General features: G+C 38.2%; 1 protein-coding gene across 12 annotated transcripts in view; it reads left to right on the top strand.

Annotated features, from left to right (window-relative positions):
• Positions 1 to 13,116, top strand: part of SCAPER (S-phase cyclin A associated protein in the ER) — a 535,706-nt gene that overhangs the window by 107,379 nt on the left and 415,211 nt on the right. For all 12 annotated transcript variants that reach the window (XM_074392618.1, XM_074392622.1, XM_074392621.1 and 9 more), the window contains one exon: positions 6,200 to 6,360. In XM_074392618.1, the coding sequence (XP_074248719.1) occupies positions 6,200 to 6,360 (161 nt within the window). The remainder of the gene's footprint in view (positions 1 to 6,199; positions 6,361 to 13,116) is intronic.

Consider the following 13,116-nt stretch of genomic DNA (forward strand, 5'->3'; position numbering starts at 1 on the left):
TTCTTCATTCTTTTTTCTTTCTGTTCCACAGACTAAATAATTTTTTCTTCTTTTTTTGAGATGGAGTAGTCTCACTCTGTCACCCAGGGTGGAGGACAGTGGCGTGATCTTGGCTCACTGCAACCTCCGCCTCCTGGGTTCAAGCAGTTACTGAGTAGCTGAGACTACAGGTGACCACTACCATGCCCAACTATTTGTTTGTATTTTTAATAGAGACAGGGTTTCACCATGTTAGCCAGACTGATCTTGAACTACCGACCTCATGATCCTCCTGCCTTGGCCTCCCAAGTTGCTGGAATTACTTAATTTACCTTTTGCATTTCATGAAACATTGTTCTGCCAGTTCAATTCTGCCATTGAGTCCCTCTGGTGAATTTTTTATTTCATTTAGTTTATTTTATTTCACTTAAATGTTAAATATTTAAGTGAAATATTTTATTTCACTTTTCAACTCTGGAATGTCTCTGTGGTTCCCTCTTATATTTACTCTCTCCTTATTGATATTTTGTATTTGGTGAAATATTATTTCTTTCCTTTAGTTGTTTAAACATGGTTTCCTTTTGTTCTTTGATGTTCTTTTTTTTCTTCTTCTTATTCTTCTGAGACAGTCACTCGGTCGCCCAGGCTGGAGTGCAGTGGTGAGATACTGGCTCACTGCAACCTCCACCTTCCAGGTTCAAGTGATTCTCATGTATCAGCCTCCCAAGTAGCTGCCTGAGCCACCATGCCCAGCTAATTTTTTTTTTTTTTTTTTTTTTTGAGACGGAGTTTCGCTCTTGTTACCCAGGCTGGAGTGCAATGGCGCGATCTCGGCTCACCGCAACCTCCGCCTCCTGGGTTCAGGCGATTCTCCTGCCTCAGCCTCCTGAGTAGCTGGGATTACAGGCACAAGCCACCATGCCCAACTAATTTTTTGTATTTTTAGTAGAGACAGGGTTTCACCATGTCGACCAGGATGGTCTCGAACTCTCGACCTCGTGATCCACCCGCCTCGGCCTCCCAAAGTGCTGGGATTACAGGCTTGAGCCACTGCGCCCGGCCTAATTTTTGTATTTTTAGTAGAGACAGGGTTTCACTGTGTTTGTTGGTTAGGCTAATTTCAAATTCCTGGCCTCAGGTGATCCACCCTCCTTGACCTTTCAGTGTGCTGGGATTACAGGTACAAGCCACTGAACCTGGCCACTTGGATGTTCTTTAAATGTAATTAATAGCTGATTTTAAGTCTTTGTCTAGAAAGTCTAATGTCTGGGCTTCCTGTCACTGCTCTTCTTGTGAATGGGCCATACTTTCCTGTTTATTTGTACGTCTTCTGATTTTTGTTGTTGCTGTTGAAAAGTAGGCATTCTAAAAAATAAAACGTGACAGCTTTGCAGATCAGATAGCTACCCTCCAGGATTGTAACTGTTGTTATTGTTAGTTTAGTGCTACACTTAACTCATTCTGTGATGTCTGTATGCATTGTTGTACGGCTACATGCAAGATGGCTGTATGTTGATGTATGTTATATGTAGCTATACAACAAAGTATGTTTTGTTAACATCAACTAATGATTTGATAGGTTTCCTTACATACCTTGAGCCAATAAATCTCTTAGTTCTCACCTAGGTCTGTGTGTCTGTTGGGGCATGCTTTGAATGCTCTGGCAGATTATAACTGCCTTTGCTTGTCAATTCCTCCTTTCTTTAATCTGCAAGGCAAGTCATAGGTGAGACATTAGGGTCCTCTCAAATTGTTGCTAGGTACGCGCACAACCTGCATATGTGTGTGGCCTTCTTGATTTTTAGGAATTTGCTAGAACTTTTCAAATCCCCCCATGGATAGCTCATTCTCAAGCTTTTCCTTTTAAGTTTTTTGGTTAGCTGTTTGTTTGCCTCAAATGGTATTTCAGCCTCTGGTAGTTGTGCTATTTCTGATGAACATTGATGTGAAAATCCTCAGTAAAATGTTGGCAAACCAAATCTGGCAGCATATCAGAAAGCTTATCTACCACGATCAAGTCAGCTTCATTCCTGGGTTGCAAGGCTGGTTCAACAAATGCAAATCAGTACACGTAATCCATCACATAAACAGAACCAATGACAAAAACCACATGATTATCTCAATAGATGTAGAAATAGCCTTCGGTAAAATTCAACACCCCTTCATGCTGAAAACTTCCAATAAACTACATATTGATATAATGTATCTCAAAATCAGAGAAGCTATTTATGACACACCCATAGCCAATATCATACTGAGTGGGCAAAAACTGGAAGCATTCCCTTTGAAAACAGGCACAAGACAAGGATGTCCTCTCTCACGACTCCTATTCATCATAGTATTGGAAGTTCTGGCCAGGGCAGTCAGGCAAGAGAAAGAAATAAAGAGTATTCACATGGAAAGAGAGGAAGTCAAATTGTCTCTGCGTGCAGATGACATGATTGTCTATTTAGAAAACCCCATTGGCTCAGCCCCAAATCTCCTTAAGCTGATAAGCAATTTCAGCAAAGGCTCAGTATACAAGATCAACACGTAGAAGTCACAGGCATTTCTATACAACAATAACAAACAGAGAGCCAAATCATGAGTGAACTCCCATTCACAATTGCTACAAAGAGAATTAAATACCTAGGAATACAGCTTACAAGGGATGTGAAGGACCTCTTCAAGGAGAACTACAAACCACTGCTCAAGGAAATAAGAGAGGACACAAACAAATGGAAAAACATTCCATGCTCATGGATAGGAAGAATCAATATCATGAAAATGGCCATACTGCCCAAAGTAATTTATAGATTCAATGCTATCCCCATCAAGCTACCATTGACTTTCTTCACACAATTAGAAAAGCTACTTTAAATTTCATATGGAACCAAAAAAGGGCCCATATAGCCAAGACTATCCTAAGCAAAAAAAGCTGGAGACATCATGCTACCTGACTTCAAACTATGCTACAAGGCTATGGTAACCAAAACAGCATGGTACTGATACCAAAACAGATCTATAAACCAATGGAACAGAACAGAGGCCTCAGAAAGAATGCCTCACATCTACAACCATCTGATCTTTGACAAACCTGACAAAAACAAGCAATGAGGAAAGGATTTCCTATTTAATAAATGGTGTTGGGAAAACTGGCTAGACATACGTAGAAAACTGGACCCCTTCCTTACACCTTATACAAAAATTAACTCAAGATGGATTAAAAACTTAAACATAAGACCTAAAGCCATAAAAACCCTAGAAGAAAACCTAGGTAATACCATTCAGGACATAGGCATGGGCAAAGACTTCATGACTAAAACACCAAAAGCAATGGCAACAAAAGCCAAAATTGACAGATGGGATCTAATTAAACCAAAGAGCTTCTGCACAGCAAAAGAAACTATAATCAGAGTGAACAAGCAGTCTACAGAATGGGAGAAAATTTTTGCAATCTGTCCAACTGACAAAGGGTTAATATCCAGAATCTACAAGGAACTTGAATTTACAAGAGAAAAACAACCCCATCAAAATGTGGGTGAAGGATATGAACAGACACTTCTCAAAAGAAGACATTTATGTGGCCGCAAAGATATGAAAAAAGGCTCTTCATTACTGGTCATTAGAGAAATGCAAATCAAAACCGCCATGAGATACCATCTCACATCAGTTAGAATGGGAATCATTATTAAGTCAAGAAACAACAGATGCTGGAGATGATGTGGAGAAATAGGAACGCTTTTACACTGTTGGTGAGAGTATGAATTAATTAAACTACTGTGGAAGACAGTGTGGCGATTCCTCAAGGATCTAGAACCAGAAATACCATTTGACCCAGCAATCCCATTACTGGGTTTATACCCAAAGGATTGTAAATCATTCTGTTATAAAGACACACGCACACATATGTTTATTGTAGCACTATTCACAATAGCGAAGACTTGGAACTAACCCAAATGTACATCAGTAATAGACTGGATCAAGAAAATGTGGCATACATACACCGTGGAATACTACGTAGCCATAAAGAAGGATGAATTAACGTACTTTACAGGAACGTGGATGAAGCTGGAAACCATCATTCTCAGCAAACTAACACAGGAACAGAAAACCGAACACTACATGTTCTCATTCATAAGTGGGAGTTGAACAATGAGAACACGTGGACACAAGGAGGGGAATATCACACACTGGGGCCTGTTGCGGGGGCAGGCTCTAGGGGAAGGATAGCATTAGGAGAAATACCTAATGTAGATGAACAGGTTTCTAGGTACAGCAGATCACCATGGCACATGAATACCTGTATATACAACCCTGTGCATTCTGCACATGTATCTCAGAACTTAAAGTATAATAAATAAAAAATTGTCACATTTGTTTTTCACAAACAAAAAAATTGCTTTTAAGACTGTTGTTTTGGATTCTATTTATTTAGAGTGAGTGTTAACATCTGATGTGTAATGGAATGATTGATAAGTAGTCTGCTTGGTCAGCTTTCCTTTCTCTGTTAAGACCTGACTTTGCTTGATTGCTTTTTATCTTCCAACTTCAAGTCACAGTTAATAGCTTTCACCTCTTGTTACTGCTCAACCTTGGATGCAGTTTTATTGTTACATTTGCAATGTCTTATGCTTTTTCTTTTAATGTCTGTTTTTTTTTTTGCATTTATACTAGGATCTTATTTGAGGCAAGATTATTGTCATATCTCTTTATTCCCAGTACCTAGCACTGTACGGCACTTAGTAAAAGTTGATGAAGTGTTTCATAGAATCAAACTTTTGCTTTCAAGTTCCTCTATGGAGTTATTAGATAGTATTGCCTTTAAAGGTTGATGGGCTTTGGGACTGTTTAATAATTGAACCATAGTGGAGTGGGGAAAAGATACATATGCAAATGAAAACAAGTATTTGTATATCCATTCACCATTTTAAGGAAACTTGCCCTCTAATGCATTTCATTGGTATGTGGTTCAGAATGTTATATAGTGTATGGTTTAACACTCAAAAGTTGTTAATTCATATGTGATTTCCTCATATTGATTTCCACGTAACTGTCATTTTAATTCAGACTTCATTATCATTGTAGAACATAGTTTCTTTCAGTTTGAGGAGCATTTTGCCTCATAGGCTACATTTTTTATATTTACTCACTTCTGCTCCTGCTGGTTGAGTGATATATTTACTTCAAATGTGGTGTTACCAAACTTGGCTTATGTGAATCGTTTTCATTATTTTAACTCATAATTTAAATATTAAGTAAACTATTAAAATATGAGTGTAAAAAGAGTCATTGTTTTCGTGAAAACTGTGACAAATTTTTGTGAAGCTTTGATATAGGGAACTGTTGCTGTTAAATGAGGAGTAGACAGGTCAACTATAAAAGTTAGGGGAAAATATTAAGGTTAAGGAGAATCATGCATTAAATTATATAATAGACATCACTGAATTTTAGTCCACTGTAAAGGAACCAAATTTAGATATTATCAGTGAAGCATCGTGCTTGTGGCTCATGTAAGAAATGTACAGAAAGAAAAAGCCTGTTTAATAGTGTCTGTATCAAGATTGACAAATTAATGCATGTTTATATCTTTTTCTTTCTTTCTTTTTTTTTTTTTAAATTGAGATGGAGTAACCCAAGCTGGAGTGCAGTGGTGTGATCTTGGATCACTACAACCTCTGCCTCCTGGGCTCAAGCAGTTCTCCTGCCTCAGCCTCTTGAGTAGCTCGGATTACAGGTGCACACCACCATGCCCAGCTAATTTTTGTATTTTTAGTAGAGATGGGGTTTCACCATGTTGGTCAGGTTGGTATCGAACTCTTGGCCTCAAGTGATCCTCCTGCCTTGGTCTCTCAGGGTGCTGGGATCACAGGTGTGAGCCACTGCACCTGGCCCATATTTGTATCATTAAAACACATAAGTGAAAATAAAAGCTTTAAGGTACGTATGCATGATTTTGTAAAAGCTTCCTCATTTAAGTGAATTTTTCTTTGAAACAACTGAGGGCTTTAATCCTTATTCTCTTCTGTTTATTTCTATATGCTATAATATGTAAAATTAATGAAGTATTAGATCAAGATAAATTTATGAATATACTTGCCTTAAATTGCGATGGCAAATTATTATTCTGTATATGTAGATATTCATACACATAATTTAAATTTTAAATATATCTAGCATATATTTAGAAGTTTTTCCTTTATATTTAATTTTTATTAAATGTGTTTATTTTTCTCCATAGAGGTTCAACTGGCACAGTGCCAGCTCCTCGCCTGGCTCCCACAGGTGTCAGTTGGGCTGACAAGGTAAAGGCTCATCATACAGGCTCTACTGCATCTTCAGACATAGCATCCGCCCAGTCTTGCCCACCAATGACAGTGCAGAAGCCTTCACGCAGAAATGGCAAGTGACTTTGAATTAGCCATTTTATGTAGTAAACAGGTGGATATATAGAGATATTTATTTTGTTTAAAATTGGTCCTATTTTTCTTTTTGTACACTATATGTGATATTAATTTATCATAGTTACAACATAAAATTATCTTGAAAGCTGAGCAAAACTACTTTTCAGCACTGTAGATAGCTTATGGAGATCATTCTAGTTTCAGGTTTGCTGTGTGTAAACCTGGCAAAAGAGTATGATGTCTTTTGTCAACTCATTATATGCTCTTTTAGAATTCTTTTTTTTTTTTTTGAGATGGAGTCTCCCTCTGTTGTGCCTAAGCTGGAGGGCAGTGGTGTGATCTTGGCTCACTGCAACCTCCATCTCTTGGGTTCAAGCCATTCTCCTGCCCCAGCCTCCTAAGTAGCTGGGACTATAGGCACCCACTGCCACCACGCCTGGCTAATTTTTTATATTTTTAGTAGAGACAGGGTTTCACTATGTTGGTCAGGCTGGTCTCAAACTCCTGATCTCAGGTAATCTGCCTGCCTCAGCCTCCAGAAGTGCTGGGATTACAGGTGTGAGCCACTGTGCCTGTCCCACTAGAATTCTTTCAACTTCATTTAGGAACAAAAAAGGCTAGTTTATCTCTAGTCTAGGCAGAAGTCACTTTTAAGCAGCATATTACTACTTCAGCTGTTTAATACTTGATTGTTATTTTGTACTGCAAAATAATATTCTGTGTTTATCTTTGCTCACACATCCATTTTCTGTACCATCAGAATAACTAAGGAATACACATAATTAGAAGAGGGATTATTTTGGGGGCCCACCTGGAACAATTTTAACCCATAAGAATTATATAGATGTTTTAGATAAACATCTTTTTTATACAGAAGTCACGAGTGGATTTTTATAAATCCATAGGGCTGGGATTTTAGAATGATAATAGGTAATAATGAGTTTTATGTCATGAATTCAAGAGAACTTCAGGCAATGCTTCTTGTTTTCTTCAGTGGAAGATGCCATTAGAGCTGTTTGGTTCAGAAAGAAATGTTTTATTGCACATAACAAAAGACATTGCTCTCTGTGCATTACAAATGTGTTTTATGTTTTTTCACTTTTCTCAGTCAGTTGTATTGGCTTCAGTATATTTCCCCTCTTTTCTTCGTGTTGACTGAGTAGTAGATAATTGACTATAGGCAAGGGTTCTTTTAGGAAAAGATAGGAAATGTAAAATCAGAAAACTTAGTTTCTGTCTCTTGAAAGATTCCAAGAGAAATGTGTTGTAAAACCAAAATTGCAAAAAACTTAAAGGAACCATGTTAGTACATATCTTAGTTTTGTTCAAAGCAGTCCACTTCAGATTATTCATGAGTAACTCACCTGGTTGAGGTTAAATAAGAACTTGATTATATCTATGCTTAAGGAAACTCTTACTAATGTATTGGGAAATTTTGTTTTGGACCAGTTTTATCTTCAGTTTTGGGGTTTCAATGTAGTGTTATACACAGCAAGTTATGGCATTCTGTGGGAAAAGAAAACTTTTTCCTCTGCTCTCATGCCACAATAATCAACACAAATGACTTTTGTGACCTCTGATCACCACGAAATATGTGGGGATTTCTCCCCACCAACAACCAGTCAATCAGTTCTGTAGCAGACACCAGCTGGTTGTCCTCTAATTCAATTTATTTCTGACACTGTGGAGCTGTAGATAGTGTCAGATACCACAGGTTGAGGGCTCAACTCCCAAGACTGCCTCCCACTTCTGATGCTAGTAACAAGCCCCGGGTTATGTTACCTGTGCTCTGACCAGCTAGCTATAAATTAGGATTCCTTGCCTTTGATTAGTTTGCTAGAGTAGCTCACAGAAGTCAGGGAAACACATTTACAAGTGTACTGTAAAGGATATTACCAAGGATACAGATGAAGAGATGCATAGGGCAAGCTAATGGAAAGGGATGAAGAGCTTCCATGCCTTCTCCAGGCACACCACCCGCTAGGAACCTTCAAGTGTTTAGCTATCCAGACATTCTCCGACCCCGTTTTTGTTTTTGTTTTTTTTTCCTTCTTCCTCTTTTTAAAAAAATTTTTAAATTTTTAAATTTTTTATTGCATTTTAGATTTTGGGGTACATGTGAAGAACATGCAAGATTGTTGCATAGGTACACACATGGCAGTGTGATTTTCTGCCTTCCTCCCCATCACCTGTATCTGGCATTTCTCCCCATGCTGTCTCTCCCCAACTCCCCACCCCCCGCTGTCCCTCTCCCATTTCCCCCCGACAGACCCCATTGTGTGATGCTCCCCTCCCTGTGTCCATGTGTTCTCATTGTTCAACACCCACCTATGAGTGAGAACATGAGGTGTTTGATTTTCTGTTCTTGTGTCAGTTTGCTGAGAATGATGGTTTTCAGGTTCATCCATGTCCCTACAAAGGACACGAACTCATCATTTTTGATGGCTGCATAATATTCCATGGTGTATATGTACCACATTTTCCCTGTCCAGTCTATCATCGATGGGCATTTGGTTTGGTTCCAGATCTTTGCTATTATAAACAGTGCTGCAGTGAACATTTGTGGCATGTGTCCTTATAGTAGAATGATTTATAATCCTTTGGATTATATACCCAGTAATGGGATTGCTGGGGCAAATGGAATTTCTATTTCTAGGTCCTTGAGGAATCACCACACCATCTTCCACAATGGTTGAACCAATTTACACTCCCACCAACAGTGTAAAAGTGTTCCCATTTCTCCATATCCTCTTCCGTATCTGTTGTCTCCAGATTTTTAAATGATTGCCATTCTAACTGGCGTGAAATGGTATCTCAATGTGATTTTGATTTGCTTTTCTCTAATGACCAGTGATGATGAGCATTTTTTCATATGTTTGTTGGCCTCATGTATGTCTTTTGAAAAGTGTCTGTTCATATCCTTCGCCCACTTTTGAATGGGCTTGTTTGTTTTTTTCTTGTAAATCTGTATTAGTTCTTTGTGGATTCTGGATATCAGCCCCGTGTCAGATGGGTAGATTGCAAAAAATTTTTTCCCATTCTGTTGGTTGCCAATTCACTCTAATGACTGTTTCTTTTGCTGTGCAGAAGCTGTGGAGTTTGATTAGTCCCATTTGTCTATTTTGGCTTTTGTTGCCAATGCTTTTGGTGTTTTGGTCGTGAAGTCCCTGTTTTTAAAAAAGGTTTCTATAGAAACTTCATAAGGCATGGTTGATTAAACCATTAGTGACCAACCTAACCTTGAACTCCTTTCCTCTCTCCCTTCCCTGAAGGCCAGGGAGGTTTGGGGCTGGAAGTTCCAATGTTTTAATACTGCCTTGCTTTTTCCAGTGACCAGCTCCCGCCCTGAAGCTACCTAGGGGCTGCCAGCTACTAGTCAACCCATTAGCATACAAAAAGACACATCACTCTGGGTATTCCAAAGAGTTTAGGAGTTGCATGCCAGGAGACTGAGATGAAGACCAAATATGTATTTTGCAATATCACAGGTGTATACTTCAAGTAATATATAATAACAGTAGCTATAAGAACTGAAGTTTGTAATTTTGTGCTATAAAAAATATGACCACATGCATTTAATGTTTTCTTCCCCAAACCCACCTAAAATTTTATAAAATGATTTAGAAATTGAACTTAAATAAAAAAAAGACAGGAGAAGAGATGAAGTGAACAAATTTTTGGAAGTTAGAAAGGAGAAAGATTAGTGGTGACTGATGAACATACTGAGTGAGCTAGCTGAATCCTGTGCTAGAAGGAGAAGGCGCAACTGAAGAGCTGTCCAGTTTGTTCCATGAAACTCTCGTGAACTTCAGAAATTGCTGGGAGCAGGTATCTCTAGAAGTGAGGCTAAAGATAGAGGTAGCACTTTCAGAAGCATTTAGTCTTCAAAATCCTCTCCTTCTCCCTCTTCTTCAACTCTGAATGGTGGCATGGTCCTACTTCCCTCACCCAGAATTTTGGAGGTTTATTATGTAGAGTAGGTTTAAAAAGATGGTGTGTGATCTGAGGTATACCAGACACACTGGAAACGTGGTTGTAGTGTATTGAAAACATGGGATTAAGTGACTCTATAAAGGTATTATTGAGGCCTTTCACACTCACTTCTTCCTCCAGCTCTCTTCTCCCATTGAACTTCCAAGCTTCCAGTTTAAGAAAATTCACACTCAAAGAACACTTTCAGATCTGATATAGATCATGAGATACTGGTCTACAAGGCTGACATTATAATTGAGTGAGTCATTGGCAGTCTTGGGAGACTTTGGCAGTTAGATTGCGGACGCTGGTAGATTGTTCACAAAGATGGGTGCCGTCTGTTTCTCCCATCTCAGTGCTTACATGCCACTCCCACTGTCAAGTGGTGGAGACTGTTCACCCTCCCCTTGAATCTCTGGTTGGCCCTGTGACTTCATATGATCAGTTGAATATGAGTACTGATGTTTTATAACTTCCCAACTGAGGCCTTAGAAGCCTTGCCGCTTTCATTTCCTCCTTGTTCGAAGCCAGATGACAGTTAAAAGAGCCCGGGAGAGATCACTGAGCAATGAGAGACTATGTGAAGAGAAAGAGGCTATAAGAAGAACTTAGGTGTCTTAAGCTAAAGCCAGTACCGAGGCTTCCATCATGTGATGAAATCATGTTGGATACTTTGGTTTCAGCTCAACTTTCATAGCTGACACCATATGGAGAAGAAATGAGCCACTCCACTGAGCATTGCTCAGATTCCTGACTCAAGCCATTATGTGGAAATAAAATGGTAACTGTTTTAAGTAGGTAAGTTTTGGGCTTGCTACATAGAAATGGATAATGGGAATATTCAGTATTTGTATAACATGTGTTAGAGATTGAGAGGTAAAGGAGAAATCATGAAAGAGATCATTTGAGGACATTTCCTGTAACAGAAGGCTAGCCAAATAGGCCCTTTAAGTGCCCAGAACAATGGATGGAAATAGACTGACAGCAAAGCATGTTGGGAAATTCCTGACTATTTATAGAAGGTGAGAGATTTTGAATGATTGGAAAGTAATCAGTTTGTATACAAATGACAAAGAATAAGAATGGCATGTGCTTTCGCAAAAATACCCCTAGGAGCCACAAGAAAATTGTGCAGTCTTCAAAATTCTGAAGGAAAATACTTTCTCGTCTAAAATTGTGTGTCCAGCAAACTGATCCATTATAAGTGAGAGTAGATTAAAGATATTTTCAAACATACAAGATCTCAAAAGTGTTTTTTTTTAAACTTCCCATGGACCAATCACTACTGGAGGGAACTGGCACAGAAGAAAGGCAAAGTTAATAACTCTTTGATTGTGATCCCGGGGTGTGGTAGCTGTGATTAGGTATAGCGAGCAACAAGTCTAGATTTCTGATGATCACAGTGCTCTGAAAGACTCAGGAAGCTGAATGAATTTCTTAAAACCTGTATTTGCATGTATTGAGATTTGAAATTTAGGACAGTTGGGGGTTGATTCTGAGTACAGTAGAAAATATTGAGACTCAATCATGGAGAAAAAGATACAGGAAATGGGGAGAATGTAAGAGCCACACCTGTAAGTGAAGCCCACGAAAGGGTGAAATGAATGGTGCAAAAGCAACACTAGACAAGATTGTATCTGAGAATTTCCTCAAACTGTCAGAAGACATAAAGCCTCAGATTCAAGACGTACTCTGAACCGCAAACAGGAAGAATGTGAAACAGAGCTCATCTAGATAAAATATAATGAAAATGCTGAATATGAAAGAAAGAACATCAGAGGGGGAAAAAGACACTATTTCCAAAGGATCAAGAGTAAACTCTTAGCTGACTTAGCAATGGAAACTACAGAAGTTAGATGACAATGGAATGACAACTTTAAGGCCCTGAAAGAAAATAAATGACAAGCTGGACCTAAGTATGCAGCAAAAATATCCTTAAAAATTAAGGTGAATTTAAGACAATTCCAGTCTGGAGAAAGATAAGAAAATTTGTAATCAGCAGACCTGCACTAAAAGAAACACTACGGAGAGTTTTTTGGGTAGAAGGAGAATGATTTTAGATGAAAACCCAGAAATGCATGAAGGAATGAACACCTGGAGTAAACATGTGGGTGACATTAAATGTTTATTGACAATGTGAAACAGAAGGTTTTGTGGGACTTGAAATATATGTAGAATGTAAATTTAGGAAAGTAATACAAAAGATAAAGGAATAAATGGAGTTTATATCTTCTAGGGTCCAGCCATTTTCTGGGAGTTTACAAAAGTATTTGTATTTGATGATAATAAATCAAGGAGGTATATTGTAAACTCTAGGAAACCACTAAGAAGAACAAAATACTATATAATAGTATACAGAGGGGATGATAGATTAATAAAACTATTTGATTAATCCAGAAGAGAAAACAAACATAAAACAGATGAGACAAATAAAAAACAAGTTATGTGATGATAGAAGTAAATACAAGTATGTTCATCTCTACATTACATGTAAATTATCTAGGCATTTAATCATGAAAGCAAAGATTATAAGACTGCATTAAAAGCAAAGCTCAACTGTATTTAGCTTGCAACAGATGCACCTTCAATATGAAGACAGAAGAGTCAAAAGGATGGGAAAAGATATTTTCTGCATATCCTGTTCAAAGCTGGAGCTCTAATATCAGACAAAATAGACAAAGCAGGCAAAAAACATTCCAAATGGAGATGTTCTTAATGATTAAAGAGTCAGGTCAATAGGAAGAATTTGTAAAGGGTCAGTTCAAGAGAAAGATACGATAAT

Source organism: Saimiri boliviensis, chromosome 2 (genome assembly GCF_048565385.1).
Source record: "Saimiri boliviensis isolate mSaiBol1 chromosome 2, mSaiBol1.pri, whole genome shotgun sequence".
Lineage (NCBI taxonomy): Eukaryota > Metazoa > Chordata > Mammalia > Primates > Cebidae > Saimiri > Saimiri boliviensis.